Source organism: Manihot esculenta, chromosome 7 (assembly GCF_001659605.2).
Source record: "Manihot esculenta cultivar AM560-2 chromosome 7, M.esculenta_v8, whole genome shotgun sequence".
Taxonomy (NCBI): domain Eukaryota; kingdom Viridiplantae; phylum Streptophyta; class Magnoliopsida; order Malpighiales; family Euphorbiaceae; genus Manihot; species Manihot esculenta.
In genome coordinates, this window is record NC_035167.2 from 12,391,353 (window position 1) to 12,409,438 (window position 18,086).

At 33.5% G+C, this 18,086-nt stretch overlaps 1 protein-coding gene across 4 annotated transcripts; it reads left to right on the forward strand.

Moving 5' to 3' along the window:
• Positions 1–386: 386 nt before the first annotated feature.
• On the forward strand, positions 387–7,207 carry LOC110619365 (proline-rich receptor-like protein kinase PERK1). 4 transcript variants are annotated; one of them, XR_006351259.1, is made up of 16 exons: positions 387–811; positions 1,076–1,393; positions 1,477–1,557; positions 1,641–1,711; positions 1,950–1,989; positions 2,205–2,335; positions 2,507–2,668; positions 2,984–3,059; positions 3,224–3,700; positions 4,058–4,141; positions 4,230–4,294; positions 4,429–4,490; positions 4,605–4,728; positions 5,712–5,867; positions 6,000–6,316; positions 6,844–7,207. XR_006351259.1 is itself a non-coding variant. In XM_021762764.2 (15 exons), the coding sequence occupies exons 1-15, from the start codon at positions 751–753 to the stop codon at positions 6,075–6,077; spliced, it is 2,037 nt and encodes a 678-aa protein (XP_021618456.1). In that variant the 5' UTR covers positions 388–750; the 3' UTR covers positions 6,078–6,606. The 4 variants fall into 4 exon arrangements, 1 of the variants encoding a protein (XP_021618456.1); XR_002488664.2 differs by having other exon boundaries at positions 388–811; positions 1,950–2,032; positions 2,197–2,335; XM_021762764.2 differs by lacking the exon at positions 6,844–7,207 and having other exon boundaries at positions 388–811; positions 1,950–2,032; positions 2,197–2,335; positions 6,000–6,606.
• Positions 7,208–18,086: the final 10,879 nt, after the last annotated feature.

Below are 18,086 nucleotides of genomic sequence, written 5' to 3' on the forward strand. Positions count from 1 at the left end.
AGGGCGGGTAAATTAACCCTCCATTTCTGGCTCCACATCCGCCACAGATCACACGCTGTTTGTAGGCCCCCCAAAAAATATCTAAATGATTAGATGCTTCGCCTCAATCTTATTTAACCCTATAACATACCTAACGTGGATAAATCATGACATAAGTTAAATTACATTTTCCCCTTCCGGCCTTTGTTTTTCTGAAAAAAATATATATTTATTTATAAAATTTAAAATATTTTTAGCATAAAAAAGTGGATGGAATAAATTTAATCAATCAGATTCAGATGTAGAATATTCAAGGATTAATTCAGTATCCTTTAATATTGTTATTTATTTATTTATTGTTTCCAAGCCAATTTTCCCATTTCGTGCAGTTTCAAAAAATTCACCACCCCTATGAGAAACGAGGACCTTTGCGCTCTTTCTCTCTCTCTCAAGTCTGAACACTGAGCTCTCTTTTCTGACAAAATAAAAAACCCACTCCACGTTCTCTCGTTCTCCTCGAATAGCCTCTCTCTCTCTCTCTCTCTCTCAAGTATGAACACTGAGCCCTCTTTTCTGACAAAATAAAAACCCACTCAACCTTCTCTCTTTCTCCTCGAATAAGCACTCTCTCTCTCTCTCTCTCAAGTCTGAAGTAAAGCTGACGTCTCTTTTTCTCTCAAGTTCCAAACCATACCCTCTTCCCCTTCTTTCATTCTCATCAACCCTAAAATAGTAGCAGTAGCATAATTCTGCATCCACTTGCATATTTCGATGGCTTGCCTGAGGAATTGCTTCAGAAACGCCGATCGCCTCACGGACAGTGAGACTAGAGGTATTGCTTTAGATGACACTTTTACAGTAACGAGTAGAAAATATGAGAGATCAATAGTTCCTTGGCGGCTCTTGAACTTTACTTTCATTTATTTTCCTTTTTTTTTATTTTACTTTTATGGGTTCCATTTCTAAGTTCTTAGAAGCTTTCTTCGTGTTTGATGCATGGGAAAAGTATAGATCTGTACTCTTTTTCACGTTCTGTTTCATTTCTCTTTGGGCCTTTTATAAATAATCTGCTCTAATGGTGGATCTACCTAACCAGAAAGATTTGGACCGAAGAAATATACATTTAGGGAACTAGCAAATGCAACTGGACATTTCTCCAACTCAAATAGCCTTGGCGAGGGTGGTTTTGGCCAAGTCTACAAGGGAATACTGGATGGTAAAGAGGTTGCTATTAAGAAACTTAAATATCTTCCGAATGAACAGCCAAGTGAAGGACTTTTGCAGGAGATTAAGATTGTTAGCAGTGTGATTCACAAAAATCTTGTTAAGCTGCTCGGATACTGTATTGAAGGTGACGATATATTGCTTGTTTTAGAGTATTTTCCCCAAAAATCCTTGAACTTTCATTTACATGGTGAGTTTTTTCGCCCCCTGATCATACACAAATAAGCAATATGACGTTAAGATTGATCTTACCCATAAAAGAACACATCGCAGGAAACAAGATCTTGGAGTGGAAACCAAGAATGAAAATCGCAAAAGGCTCAGCTGAAGCGTTGGCATATTTACATGGTGGCTGTGAGTAGGCTTTTTTTTTTTTTAATTGTTTTTGCGTTATATTAATCTATTTATTGCTAAAAGCTTTAATTCTCCCTAATTAGGTAAACCCAAAATCATACATCGTGATGTTACTTCGAGTAATATCCTTCTGGACGACGACCTTGAAGCAAAGGTAGGGTTTGCATTATTGAAATAACCATACATGTGAGGGAACTTTGAGCTAAATGCTAATATCTTTTTTGGATGACAATAGATAATTGTGGAACTCGTTTTTGGATGTCATTTCATTTTATTCTTTTTTTATTTTTATAAGCTCATTTCATTTCATTTTATTCTATTTAGTTATCTTTGATATATTTAAATAAAATGCCATAATAGATTTGTCTAATCTAAATAAATTATTTTTCCAGGTCACGGACTTTGGACTTGCCTTATTTTTCCCAGAAACCGGTAACCTCACTCACATCTCTCGATCAAATAAGGGAACTGATGTGTAAGATGCTCTTTTTTTTTTAAAAAAAATATTTTTCTTTTAGTTTAGGAGTCTAATGCATGAAAATTCTAGTCTAATTACTTTAATAAAATAAAAACAAAGAGCCCATTTTTAGGCTTGGTTTTTACAGAAGAAAAAGGTTTTTAACCTGAAATTTTGTATAGTTATGCAGATCCAGATCCACAGAATTATCCTTCTCGAAAAGTTTCTGAAAGGTCAGATGTTTATTCCTATGGGGTGGTGCTTTTAGAGTTAATAACTGGAAGAAAAACTAAGTTCGAAGGTGTTGATATTGTTACTTGGGTATGGTACTCATCTTATTGTCGACATCTTTTGAATTTATGTACTCTTTCAAATCTTTCAAACCATAGACAACTTTGATGTGGACTATCAAGTATGGGGAAATGATAGTGGAAAGTTACATCTTGATAAAAAAAAAAATAATAAGAATATCCTTGTATTTATTATTTTCAGGCCAAGCCTCGAATTGAATATGCTTTAAGCAGTGGAGACTATTCAAAGCTTGTAGATTCCAAATTACAAAAGAATTATGTCGAAGAGGAACTCAAAACAATGATTTCTTGTACTGCAGCTTGTTTGTATAAACCTTCAAAATCTCGCCCACTAATGAAACAGGTGAAATTCTACTACATCATTATTTTTTGTTATTAGTTGTCTATCAAAGCATCCAAGTAAAGATGGGTCCTAATTATTCAAGTTAACGTAGTCAGTTTTCTTTATGAGGTGTAAAGAGAATGGAGGCTTCAACTGTGCGTCTACACTTCTACTCATGATGAAAGTTTACCATCTAATGTTAGAATGAGATGAATAACTCTCATTGTATAGTCCACAGACCGTTAAAATCCATTAAACAAAAAAAAAAAATAAAAAAAAATATGGAGTTATTCCATTAGCTTATAATTAACCTTTTACCATTGCTACGCCATGCAGATAGTTCGAGCCCTTGAAAGCTGTAAGGATATAGAGGATATATGGGATGAGAAGAATGACAACCAATTCCTCACAAGTACTATATAGAAATATTTCTCTAGCTATACTCAGGATTGCCATGAGAAATTGATCATCAAATTTACTCCTTTTTTTTCTTTTGATCAACTTTCTGGTGATTTTTCTTTAATGTTGTCCCTTCATTAGTTATACCACTACTCACGCATCCTCTTGCTTGACCAGATGACCCTATGCCTAATGGAACTTACAATATTAACAACTTCCAGCATATGTTACCAAAGCCTCTTGTCATTTCAGAAGCTTCTAATGGCATTGAGTTTACTCAACAGGAGGGTCTCTATAATGCTAGTAATGGCACTGAGAGGTTTCAAGCTTATTTTCGAAAAGGTTATCGGCTGAGAAAGTTTAGTTACCAATTGCTAACAGAAGCAACTGGAGGTTTTTCCGAGGACAACCGTCTTGATGAGGGTCCTCTGGGTCAGGTCTATATGGGAACCTTAAATGGTGAAAAGGTGGCAATTAAGAAATTTAATAATCCTAGAAAGCATGAAGAAGAATACAAGCATATGAAAGCTATTGGAAGTGATTTCCATCACAGAAATCTTGTTAACCTTATTGGATACTGCGAAGAAAGAGCCAACAGACTGCTTGTTTATGAATTTGTTCCTCACTACCGATCCGTGAGATGTTTTTTAAAAGGTATGCCCTTAACTAACTTTAAAGCTTTCATAACTTGGGAATAATTTTTGTAAGGCTTTGCAGGAACGATTATTCTAGTGGTATATATGATAACCAAAGACCTTGTCTATCCCAAAATATAAAAGCAATAGCCTATTTTGTTAATCCAAAGCAATCTCTAATTAAGGTTTTAGGTTTCTGCTTATCAGAAAAGGTTTTAGGTTTCTAGCTGTAGGTCTCAGCTAGCCTGCTTAAAGTATTATACTCATCTTTGAACGATTTACTTGGACATTTCAGTTTTCTTCCGCATTTGTTGTTCTAACAATAAATATATGCTTTATATATTTTATGTTCTTAAACAATGGACACCTAGTGCAGGTGAGAGTTCAACTTTAGAATGGAGTACCAGATATATAATCTGCTTTGATGCTCTAACAATTAAGTGTTGCCTGTTTAATGAAGGTGAGTAATTTAGGCCTTGGCTACTAAGCCTTTATCTGTGTCCAGGTTTAAGGTGTTTGTATTTGATTTTTGATTTATTTATTTTCAGATAAATTCTGGTGGGGAGGTGATTGGATGGACGACTATTTTCTTGATGATGATTTTCAACCAAAGGTGATAATTACTTTTATATTAGCAACTTGTCACTCATAGATTGGAAGATTAAACAAATGAAATAAACTGTGTGTATGTCTTCGATGTTAAAACTATAAGATGCATTAAAATTTCACTTGGTCGTATTTGTTCAGCTTGCAGAGTATGGACGTGAAAAGTTTTTTTCAGATTTCGCTGCTACTCGTAAATCCACTAGGTAAAGATGAAAATTCTACATTGTTCCCTAAGCTAAATTAGATATTTACTCCTTCAGAGAATATTTCTTGAATTTCTTCTCATATTTTAGCATTACTTGCATTCTCAAATGCAGATGTACGGCTCCTGAATACACTAGTAGTAGGACGTTCACCCAGAAGACAGATGTTTATTCCTATGGAGTAATGCTTGTGGAGATGATAACTGGAAAAGAACCTGATGATGATATAGTTCAATGGGTATGTTCATGTTCCTCCATTAATCTAGTCTACAGATATTGCTCTGCATTTATAAAGTGAAGGAAAAAAAATTGAAAATTAAAGCCTAATTGCATAGGAGAGAAAAACAAAAACAATTAATAATTAGGGGGTGTTTAGATTAGAGGCTCGAAGGAGCTGTTGGACTTGGAGGTTTCATGCCTAACAGCTACTTCATACCTGTTTGATAAACCCATCAATCAGCTGATGTTCAACTGATAAACCTCCTAAACTGATGCATTTGGAAAAGTTATAAAATTAGAGCTGTTCGCGATCAGCTGTTGTTTAAGCTAAAATGACCATTTTATCATATATATATAATTCTTATCTTATTATTATTATTATTTAATTTTTTTATTTATTTTTTTTTTTTGAAAACCATGGTTGGGGAGTCGAACCTTAGACCTTTCAAGGCTACAGGATGCACTTTCCGCCAGGTTAAGTCTTGGAGTGCTTAATTTTTTTATTTATTTTAATCATAAAATAAATAAAAATTACATATTTATTCAAATAATAAAATAAATTATTTGAATAAATTAATTTTTAATAGTAAAATAAATCACATAAATATACCTTTTTAGTCAATTTACATCAATAGCAGCAGTTCCACAAAATTTTACCGAAAGTTTCAGCTACCAGCGATAAGTATCATGTAACGGTAACAGCTATTAATTATCAGTTATCAATTGCATCCAACAGTTAAACTAAACAAGTCCTTAGATAGTTTATGTTGATTTTCTTACACCTGAACAATTTAACATTGAGGAGGAAACCTTCAGTTTAGGTATTTGTGGTTCAGTTTTTTCCTTCGCTTTAGCTTATCCTCTTTAGTTGTTTGTGTATTTTTGGCCTACCCAGTGGTCGGTTTCTCCTGTCAATTTTTCTTGTTTTAGTCTGTTATATATTTTTTCTTGCCTTAGCTTCATGCCTCACTATCTTAATAATAATAATTTGCTTATACGTAGGTGGTGCCTCGACTTAAAAGGGCTCAATCCAAAGGCAATTATGATTTTGTTGATAAGAGATTGAAAGAATATGATAAAATTGAAATGGATCGAATGATTGCTTGTGCCTTAGCATGTTTACATGATAATCCACAAGATCGACCGGAAATGAATCAGGTAATTCTACAAACAGCTTTATTAGATTTATGGCCTTAAACTGACTACTTAGTAGTCTATAGTTTGAGCTAACAGCTAACGTTCTAATCAACCTCAATCTACATAATTCTTTTACATTTATGTTCAAAGCAGATAATTGAAGTTCTAAAAGGAAATATTGATCCTCAAGATCTCTGTAAAAGGGAACTACAGCTAAGCTCAGGACATTGAAGCATCACACTTCCATTTTACATTAGTCATTTGCTTCTATCAAGCTTCGGGTTTTGCCTAAATGAGGTCCAGACATTTTTACCATCAAGAATTTTCAGGCCGATGCTTGTAAGCCCAAGCTTTTTATAAAGTTGAGCTGGCCTCAAACGGAATTGAGCCAAGTCTAGGGCCAAAGATCCCCACTCGAGATGCTGATTCTGGTTTTGTTTTCGGTGCAATGTTATGCATTACCTTTACAGGTGGGATTCCAAGATTCAAAGAACATAAAGATTCCATTGCATGTGTTGGCATAATAAACCTACTGAGGGATATATTTTGAGGAAAAAAATGATGGGAAGAAAGTGAACTTGCATTCTGTGAATGTGGAATACTACAACCAGAATGGTTTTGGTACTTATAACTGTTTTTGTTACTCCTTTCCACATACTGTACATCAGTCAGTTTACTATTTCAGAAACCAGGGAATAAAAATAAGATTTCAGCACTGGTAGTATTAGTTCTCAATCTAGATGATGTGCTTGACATTTCATGGTTAAAGTCTCAAGTTGATTACTATTCCTTTCCTCCAGAGCATATATTTATGGTGGATGTGTTGATTTTATTTTTCCTCCTTTAGGCATTGCAATTTATTTATTTTCGTGTCCCCTTAGTGTGAAATACATTATTGTTAAATTATTATGCTGTTTCTATGTACATTTTTTTCAAAGTTGTCTGATTTTTATTTTGATTGCTTTGATTAGTATAACGAAATTGTTTCTATGCATAGGTGATGAGAATGAGTTGTTTATTTAAGCAACGAGATGATAGCAAGGAAGCCAAATTTATGGGTTAAAAAGCGTAAGAACTACGCTTAACGAAGACGGGACAACATGCTTCTTGGTTGATGCCATCATCCTTTGATGTCCATCCCGACTATAAATCCTCTAACACTTCACAGATGGAATCATAGGAATAGGATGAGACCCTTCAATTGTTTTACTTTTTAAATACTTGAATTTTTTCACACTATTTAAATTTATTATGTATTTTTCGTATTGGATTTATGTTGGTGTTTTTACTATTTTATATTGTAGAATTATGGATTGAACTTTATGTATACATGCAAGTATAAAAGGTTTCTTCTTGACTGTTACAAATAGAGCACATAAGGTTGCCGGCATGGCTCCTGTTGAAGATGTAATAAGCAGATCTAACTGACAAGGTTCCATTTCTGGAGAAGAGATATTCCATCTCAAACCCTTAACCTGCTAGCAAATTTCTCTAAACCCAAGATGGTTTTTAACCAAGTTTGGTAATGCCCTAAGGTTAACAAATCTCTTCTCCCTCTAAAGTGGTCCTGACTGACTTTGTTTTTTTTTTTTTTATCAAAGGTACAAGGTGATAGAGAATTGGGAATTGAATATGAAATCTCTCAAGTTTATTTCAATATATTTATCTATATCTGTCAGTGTTCTGATTTCTAATTCTGCTGGCTTATTCCTACTTGTAGAATTGTCAAAACAGATCACTGACCTAATGATTTATTTACTTTACCAAAAAGTTTTAGCCTTTGGGTATATAGCAAATATGCACTAAATACCAACAAAAATATGTATAAAATTATATTTTTGAACTCCACATCAAACAAGTACTCGGCCTTGTAAAGAAAGAAAGAAACAGCTAAACTAAGTTTAAAATTTTATATATAAATCACATTTCTAGAACTCAAGATATGTCATATTTGTTTGTTGTATGAGAATATCTCAAATCCTAGAGGAATTCAACTGATAATATCTATGAAAACCAATCTCCTCTCCAAGCATAATTCCTAAAAAGAATTATGCAAGTCTCAGATCCAACATATTGAAATTATGCAGCCACCAAATTAGAGTCACCGCTCCTCAACTACTACAAACTACGGTGGTAAACTAAAGCTTTCCCCCTCTTATTTTTCTGATATTTGATGCTTTAGCAGCACTTTCTTTGACAAATACATTTTATTGCTGATTAAAATAGAGCAAAAAAAAAAAGTCTGAAATAAGGTTTTGTAACTATTTATAATAGCTCAGTTTTATTTTATATAAATTAAATTAAAAGATATATATATTTGAATTTTAATTTTCTTTTGTTGGCAGTTACATGGCAAAAAGCCAATGGTGGGTATAATTGCCTACTAATTCTCGTTCTCTCTATTTAGAGTTAACTAAGAGAATGAGTTTCTCTCAATTTGATCTCCAGTTTTGAAGAACAACTCTCTTCTCAAAAAATTTTTCCAAAAAATATAGTTTTCCTTTCTAGTTCTAAAAAACTATCTATTATCAAATCAGTTTGATGAGAGAATAAAAAAATTTGTTCTTATCTTTTTTATATGGATGAACTATTTTCCTATAGATATCGGGCTACCTTCTGGATACATTAAGTAACCTTCTGTGTTTATGTGGAATAAAAGGATGTCGATATGTTAGGTACTTGGGTTCTTATGGAATACACTGCAATTCAGAATAATTCTTAAATCGTAAATTATATGCATAATTTCTAAGAAATAGGTGATTATGTATAAATTGTGTGATATAATGTGAATTATGGTTTGTTGTTTAATTATTTTAATATGAAAAATAAATTTTGTACAACATAGATTTCATAATTAATTTTGTACAACGATTATAAAAATTTCATAATCATTATATAAAGTATATTTAAAACTTAAATAAAATTGTAATCCAAGAATTTGCTGCATCTCTTCCGATCTCGTACTATTTTCTGATTATAAGCACAACCCTAATTAGCATATAACATAAGATTTTCGAAAAGTGATTGAATTGAGAATTGGATCAATCATCCATACAAGTTTATCCGATTTATTTTTTAAAAAAAGTTTTCATGTCAAAGACCTTGTTCAACAATACTACATGATTTAGTAGCTAATAGTTATTCTATTAGTAATTAATCAAATATTATAAGTTGTAATTTTTTATAATTCAGTCCCTCAACTTATAAATGCTAGTGTTTTCTTAGTTAAAATATTAAACACTATTATCAAAATTATAGTTGAGTAGAACCAAAATAATTAAAGTAGAACATAAACACTGCTTAATATATTTTTTGAGTTTCTATGATATAAAAAAATTCATTGGTTAATCTTTTGGTTTTTAAAAATATATTAAAAACGTCTATAATGTTTTAAAAAGTCTACTAATCTCTGAAGTGTTTAAAAAAATTTTTAAATACCCTAGAGAATAGTTGTTAGACTTTTTTTATAAAACTAAAATACCAACTAATAAATTTTCTCATACCACAAGTATTAAATAGTAAAATACTTAATGACTAAAATTATTAAAATGATTAATTAGTATATTTTTTTAAAATTTCTAAGTCATTTTAATATATCTTTCAAAATTGATAAATTAACTATTGAGTTTCCCCGTATCATAGAGATTGAATAGTATTTTTTTTTTCTTTTTAAGACATGTACCTGACTGATATTGAGAGCAGCTTGCACACTTTCATCATTTGTCCACGCATGATAAAGAATAATTTAGGTTCTGCAAAATTTAGATGATTGGTGTGATTGTTTCAGAAAAAAAAAAAGAAATCAACAGAGAGAAGGAACTTACATGACCCCATTTTTCAGGAATTTTAAGAGGGGACATAATCAAATATGCAGAATTTCCCTGAGTGATCTTCAAGCCGATTCTTCAGCAAGATCAAGAGATGCATACATGCACTTAGGCTATAGAATGTCATTCTTGTTTATATCCTCAATGTGCTGCAAGTATTCAAAATTGAAAATTGGAAAGTTTTTTTTTTTTCAATTAGCTTTTAGTGTTCTGACCTTCTAATTATATTTGAAAAAAAATTGTATATTAAAAAAAATCAAATAACATAGCTCACCTTTTTGGTCAAGTGGAGATTTTCATAGCATGCTGCATCAAATGAGGCTACACCATATTAATTTGAATTACAAGCGTGGGTCAGTCTTAATTAATTTCCTTAGTTTATTGAGCATACTCAAGACTATTGAAATTAGAGGCAAAATTCAAAATATGTATATGAGATACACATTAATCAAGAGTTGATATCTTAATGATTTAATAGTTATATGAGATACAATTGGTATGAGATACTTATAAAATTAAAATTGAGCTTGTTGAGCATACTCAAGAATTTGATTTTAATTTAATTGGATATTGATCCATTATAAAGTCCCAATGAGCTTTTCCAAATTAATAGTAAGAGTTATTGTTTTGCAATAAAATAGTGGGAGTAAAATACGTAATTAAAAGATCATAATTAATGCATTCATATTCATACTCTAACACATTTTCTTTACATCTAAATCATCATAAGCACTTCAAACATTAATCTAAAAAGGATTATTAATGCAAACAAGTGAATGGCTCAAACTTCATAGATTGACACTAACTTTTGAGAATTATTTTCATATCTAAAAGGGTGGTCTATGTGTTGGATAAGACTATTCTACCAGTTCCAAGAGAAGATGCACTTGCTGAAGCGCATGTTGCTTATCAAAAGCATGTTGATGATAATGAGTGGGCCATATGTATTATGCTTGCCTCTACGTCCTAAAGCTCTCTAAAAGCAACATCAGCATATGGATGCTCATACCATCATCTTCCATCTGAAGAAGTTTCAAGAATAGTCTCGCACATAATGAAATGAGATATGAAAGCTAATATTCTATTGTAAAATGATGGAAGGAACTTTAGTTATACAACATGCATTGAAGATGAATGGGTATATTAAGAGGCTTGCTACTTTGGGCTTTTATAATGGATCATGAATCAAGTGTGGACTTAATTCTGCAGTCTTTGTCAGATTTTTTTATATAATTTGTGTTAAATTATCAAATGAATAAGATATTCACTATATTACCCGAACTAGTGAACCTACTCAAGACAACTGAAGAATCTATTAAAAAAAATAAAGTTGTGAAGGTTGTTGATTCCTCAACTTCTCGAAAGAATAAGAAAGGGAAGAAAAAGAAGAAAGCAACCAAGTCTCAAGGTAGGATAAGAAAAAGAGAGGCAAAAAGCCAGTTAAGGAGAATGACTCTAAAGGGACTTATTTCCATTATGGAAAGACTGGACATTGGAAGAGGAGTTACAAAGTCTTCTTAAAGTCTCAAAAGAAGGAGAAGCACGGTGATACCTCAACTTTAAGTATTTATATTATTGAAATAAATACTAATACTGCTTCAAAAAAACACATATGCTTATTGGATACAAGTTGTAGTTTACATTTATAATCCAATCTGCGTGAACTTTGATAGCAAGGTGAATAAAGGTGAAGTGGACCTACAAGTTGCAAATAGAGCAAAAGTTATTTCATTAGTTGTACGAACATATCATTTAGATTTACCTTCAAGATTAGTATTAGAACTAAATAATTATTACTTTATTCCATCTTTATCAAAAAATATTATTTCATTATTGTAACGACCCGAAAACTGGACCGCTACCGGCGCTAGGATTCAGATCGACTTAAAGTCGCCGGAACCCATAGCAAGCCTAACATATATCCTGTACATTTGGTAAAAAAATCCCATACATGATCATACTTTTGCATAAAAAAATTTTAAACTTTTCATATACCAAGTTTGACCTGTGCATGCACCATAACTGTAAACATAAAACCCCATACTAGAGCCCTCATCAAATGCTCTAGTTGGGTCCACATTTCATATATCAAGCTTAGTTCAACATATCTCATCATTAAAAACATTAACATAAAGATCATGTACAAAAAGGGATTACAATAGACATTAGGGCCAAGCACAATACTAATTCTCAATACCTTTCATTTCATTACATTACATCAAATTACATGTCCACTAAAACTCTATTACATGACATAGTCATAGCCATTACCCTTGCTGACTCCATGAGCTATCTCTGATCCTGCAAACCTGGGGGTTAGAGGAAAGGGGTGAGCTATAAGAGCCCAGTGAGCAGAACTATAAAAATATCATAATAAACATATGCTTTCATGAATGCGTCACAGCACAAACAATTCACATCACGGATGGACTGACCCAAAAATCCCTCTACTCTATGTCCGGCCCTCGATGGAGCTCCTCAGGACTTCTATTACATAATAAGCTCTGTGGCCGGCCCTCGGTGGGGCTCCTCAGGACTTCTATTACATAACATAATATCTAGAGGGCTAATGGGTCGTCCTGTTGTTCATCCACACCCACAATGAATAATGCAATACGTCATATTCGGAAATTCTAATGCGAACAACTTATTATATATATCATGATGCATGAACATGCTTAAAACATTTGATTTCTCAAAATAAAATATTAGTTTAGTTCCACTCACCTCTGGCTGACTTTGGACTAACTCTGAAGCAGCTATCTCACTACTGATCACCTTGGTTCCTCAGGTCCGATCCTACACAGGTGGACTCAAATGAGGACCAAACATACTCTAACATGACTCTAAACATCTCCCCAAAAACTTCCTAAAACATCACAAACATGCATGGAAAAACAGGTAAAGGAAGGCTGGGTAGGGGACTTTCGGCGGCAGGTTCGGCAGCCGAAGGTCCCTCCAGAGCCGAAAGTCGGGCACTTTCGGGGGCAGAGTTCGGCGGCCGAAAGTCCTTCCAGAGCCGAAAGTCACTAACCTTCGGGGGCAGGTTCGGCGGCCGAAACTCCCCTCCAGAGCCGAAAGTCCAACTTTCGGAGGCAAGTTTAGGCGGCCAAAAGCTGCCTCCACAGGCAGGTTCGACAGCCGAAACTGGCTTCGGCGGTCAAACCTGGGCTCTCCCAAAGGGCAGAACCCGATTCTGCCTTGCATAACCAGCCACCCACAACTTTCCATCATGCATTTAACTATACTAAAACATGCATAAACACATTTCCAAGCATTTAGGGGCATAAAACTAGCCTATACCCCAACAAACGTCACATTAAGCATGCATTTATCATGAAACTAACATAACCCTAACATTTTACATCTACTCAAAAATATGCATCAAAACCCTTAACCCCTTCTTAAAACTTACTTAAAATATCATAAAAGGCGTGGATCTACACTTACCTCTTGAAGATCGAGAGGAGATGCGATCCCAAACTTGGAGATATGGAGGAACGAGCTCCGGGGGTCTCCAAGCTTCAAAACTTTGATCTTTAGCTCAAAAATCTTCAAAACCAAAGTAAAACTCATCAAAAACTTGAAAGATTTGAAGAAAAACATAAAATCGACCAAAGGAAGGCGAAATCTCACCTATGCCTGAAAATAGAGAGAGAAAACTCGCCCATTTTCGGACAAGGGGCCTTTTATAGTTGGCTAGCCAGACCACCTTCGGGGGCCAAAGGTGCCTCCGCAAACTCCCCATGTTCCGCGGCCGAACTTGAGGTTCGGCGGCTGAACCTGGGTTTTCCTCCTTGGTCTTTTTCTTTCAAAACTCAATTTTCTATCTTCGTCAAAACCTTAAAAACATGTAAAAACATTTTATAAAAACATATTTTACCCTTCTAGAGGGTTCCGACATCCGAGATTCCGCCGGAAAGTAGAAATTCCGATGCTGGGGTCTAGCCGAGTATTACAATTATCTTGTCTAGCAGAATAAGATTTTGATATTTCCATTCGTAAGAACAAAGGTTCTTAAGTATTTTTACAATAATATATTTTATTGTTCAACATCCAATATTAATGAAATTTATATTCTTGAAAATACTAAAGAGAAAAATAACATGAATACTAAGAGATACAAGAAATATAACTTGAAACCATTCTTCCTCTAGTACTGAAGATTAGGTCATATAAATGAGAAATACATGTCTATGTTATATAATAATGGTGACTTGAGATCATTGATTATGAATCATTTAAAATGTGTAAATCTTGCATACTTGCTAAAATAACAAAAATACACTTTAGTGGAAAAGAAAACACATACTAGTAAAGTATTAGAACTCATACATACAAATGTATGTGGTCTAACGACTACACAAGCTAGAGGAGGATATTCTTACTTCATTACCATCGTTGATGATTATTCACAATTTGGGTGCTTATACTTGATGAAGTATAACTCTAAAGCCTTTGAACAGTTCAAATAATTTAGAAATGAAGTAGAAAATTAACCTGGAAAAAGTATTAAAATACTATGATTAGATCGAGGAGGAGAATACTTAAGCCAAGAATTTTAAATTTATTTAAGAGATAATGAGATATTGTCTCAATGGACTCCTCCACATACACTGCAGTACAATAGTGTATCCAAAAAAAGAAATCAAACTGTATTAGATATAGTTTGATTCATGATGAGTCTTGCAGACTTACCTAAGTCCTTCTAGAGTTAAGCATTGGAAAGTGTTATTTATATGATAAACATAGTATCAATAGATTCATAAATAGAGTGCTAACTAAATCAGTTGATATTATACCATATGAGATATGGCATGATAAGAAACTAGTTCTTTTCATATGAAAGTATGGGTTGCCTTGCATATGTAAAAAGAACTACATCAGATAAACTAGAAAGTAAATCTAATAAATGCATATTTGTGGAATATCCTAAAAATGTAGGATATTATTCCTATAACATGTAGAACAAAAAGTATTTATTTCAAAGTATGTTGTCTTCTTAGTGAAGGAATACTTTCTGAAAAAAGCTAGTGGGCATAAAATTGAAATTAATGAAGTTCAAGGACCATAAATAGAAAAAGATCAACTGATTGTCTCTGAGCCTATTATTTAAGAAGAAGATATACTTGTTGCAAGCTTCTAAACAATCTACTAGAATATGTTACCTTTCTAAAAGATATAAAAGAAAAATAGCTCTAGTAGAGGATAATGAACTTTCAAGCTATAAGTTCTGAAGATTTCAGAATTAGAATTATGGTTGAAGGGTATGAAATCTGAAATAAATTCCATATATGATAACAAGTACGGACTTTGTTTAATCCACCTAAAGGGAAAAACCCATTGGGTGAATGGATCTTCAAAAAAAAAAAGACTAATATGGAAGGTAATGTGAAAATAAGACTAGTTGCAAAAGGTAATGTTAAAGTAGGGATTGATTTTGATGAGACTTTTTCACTTGTAGCTATGCTAAAATCCATTAGGATTTTACTTGCTATTGTTGCTCATTATGATTATGAGATTTGGAAGATAGATGTGAAAAAAGCTTTCCTAAATGGAAATTTGGTTGAAAAAGTGTATATGACACAACTTGATGGATTCACATCCAATGATAGCAACAAAGTATGCAAGTTTCATAATTCTATCTATGGACTGAAGCAAGCATCCAGGAGCTGATTACTCATTTTGATGAGATAGTCAAAGAGTTTAGTTTCTTAGAAAATATGAATAAATCTTGGGCGTATAAAAAGGCTAGTAAGAGTACAGTCATATTCTTTGTACTCTATATTTATAAGATATTAATAATAGAAAAAGATATTTATATCTTACAATCCATCAAGATATGATTATCTAAGAAATTCTCCATAAAAGACCTAGGAGAAGCAACCTATTTTTGGAGAATTAGGATCTATAGAGATAGATCTAAAAGGTTGCTAAGTCTTTCACAGTCCACATACATAAACAAGATGCTAAAGAGTTTTAGCATGAATCTTTTCAAGAAAGATTTTGTACTTACAATACATAGAAAGCACCATTCTAAATCTATATGTCCTAAGACACAAGAGAAAAGAGAATGTATGAGTAGGATCCTATACACATTGGCTATACGATCCATCATGTAGACTATGTTGTGCATAGGACCTGATGTCATATGCTCTAAATGTCACGAGCATGTTCTAATCTAATCATGGAGAGGAACATTGAGTTGCAGTAAAGAACATTCTCAAGTGCTTAAGAATAACTAAAGATATATTCTTGATATATGGAGAAGGGAATTTACAGATAAGTATGTATAGTGATGTCAACTTTTAGTCTAATAAAAATGGCGGTAAATTTTAATCAGGTTATGTGTTTATTTTTAGAGAATGTGCAGTTAATTAAAAGAGTTTCACACAAGAGATGAGTGTAAAGTACATATTACAACTTCTGAGGCAACTAAGGAAGCATTTGAATTAAGAAGTTCATTATAGAACTAAGAGTGGTACCTCGTTGTTGATCCAATATTATTGTATTGTGATAATAATAGAGCTATTGCACAAACAAAGAAATCACAGTCTCATCAGCGATCCAAATATATTCTAAGACAATATCATCTCATACAAAATATCATTAGTAGACAAGATGTAAAGAAAGAAAGAGTTTCATTACTTATTCTAGTGGGTTTTTTCGGAGCCTGTTCTTGCACAACATGATTTGATATGATCATGAAAAAAATTTTCTTCAAGCAAACTAGCCTATCCTATATGGGGTTTACAGAGTGGTTTGAATAAAGACACATTTAGTTATATATATATATATATATATATAAATATATAATAAAATTTATTTATATATTTTTTATATTTATAACTATATAACTATAATATTTTTTTATATTTTTTAATAAAAAAACTTTTGTATCACAATAAATCCAAGAACCCATCACTTACCTAGAATCAATTCAATTACCATGTAAGCACTTTAGGCATTAAATACAAAGATAATTAGCTCTAATACAAGTGAGAAGTTGTTAGTAGTATACTCTAGAGCATGATTATAATAGGGATAAATATTTATTATTAATGTCATTCTTTATTTATTAGTGCTTATAATTAATTTTATTTGGTGACTAAATATATTAAACTAATAATATAAAACCTTGGTATTTGATAACACAAGGTAGAAGAAATCTTGAAGAGTTCATAACATGAGATTCTTATTACATGTAAATTGTAATACCCGGCTAGACTCCGGTATCAGAATTCCTACCGTCCGGTGGAATCTCGGGTGTCGGAGACCTCTAGAAGGGTAAAACCATGTTTTCATGAAATGTTTTAATGTATTTGATGATTTTAAGTAAAGAAAAAATGAGTTTTTGAATGAAAACAACCTTGGAGGAAAACTCAGGTTCGGCCGCCGAAACTCAAAGTTCGGCCGTCGAACATGCATGCATTTCGGGTGAGCCTTAGGCCCCCGAAGGCATAAGTGAGGGAAGCCCAGGTTCGGCCGTCGAACCTCAAGTTCGGCCGCCGAACATGGCATGCATGCGGAGGCACGTTCGGCTCCCGAATGTGGCCTGGCCAGCCACTATAAAAGAGTCCCTTAGCCGAAATGGGCGAGTTTTCTCCCCATTTTCGGCCAAGGTGAGCCCTTCTGTAACGACCCGAAAATCGGACCGCTACCGGCGCTAGGATCCGGGTCGACTTAAGGCCGCCGGGACCCGTAGCAAGCCTAACATGCATCCTGTGAACCTGCTTAATCCCATACATGATCAACAATATACATAAAAATTAAAACTTTTCTTTACATGGAACATCAACCAAACTCAACCTGTATAAACATAAACATAATCTTGATCCCCCTATGGGATCTCATCTGTGCCCTCAATGGGTAACATACATCTGTTGAGTTGGTTTACATAAACATCATAAAAAGAAATCTCTAAGATCATGTAATAAAAAGGGATACAACATTCTATGGTCAAGCACACACTAATCATCAATAAACCTCATTACATAACTGTACTGTACTTTCACATTACAATTTGATCATGTCCAATGCTAGCTATTACATAAGCATGACTTCTTTACTCTATCCGAACTCCCGCACTATATCCTGTACCTGTAAGCCTGGGGGAAAAGGGAGAGGGGTGAGCTAAAAGCCCAGTGAGCTGAACTATAAAACATTTTAACACTATGCTTTAATGAAATGCATCATAACACAAACAATTCACATAAGGGTTGGGTGAACTTGTCACCAATTAGTCCAAGCTAACATAGTGCCAGGCCGTAGCATGGGGTCCTGGTCTTCCTGTCATACATACATCACTTACCATTATCCCAGGGCCTCCTCTGGGCTCCTGGTCTTCGAGTCCACAGTCGTGCCAGGCCGTAGAATGGGGTCCTGGACTTTCATTTCCGTGCCAGGCCGTAGA

Excerpts from the sequence above, each read along its gene's own strand:
- LOC110619365 (XM_021762764.2), top strand. The coding sequence starts at position 751 with ATGGCTTGCCTGAGGAATTGCTTCAGAAACGCCGATCGCCTCACGGAC. Across the intron at positions 2,336-2,506 it reads GTGTTGATATTGTTACTTGG|GCCAAGCCTCGAATTGAATA; the intron begins GTATGGTACTCA and ends TATTATTTTCAG. Across the intron at positions 5,868-5,999 it reads ATCGACCGGAAATGAATCAG|ATAATTGAAGTTCTAAAAGG; the intron begins GTAATTCTACAA and ends TGTTCAAAGCAG.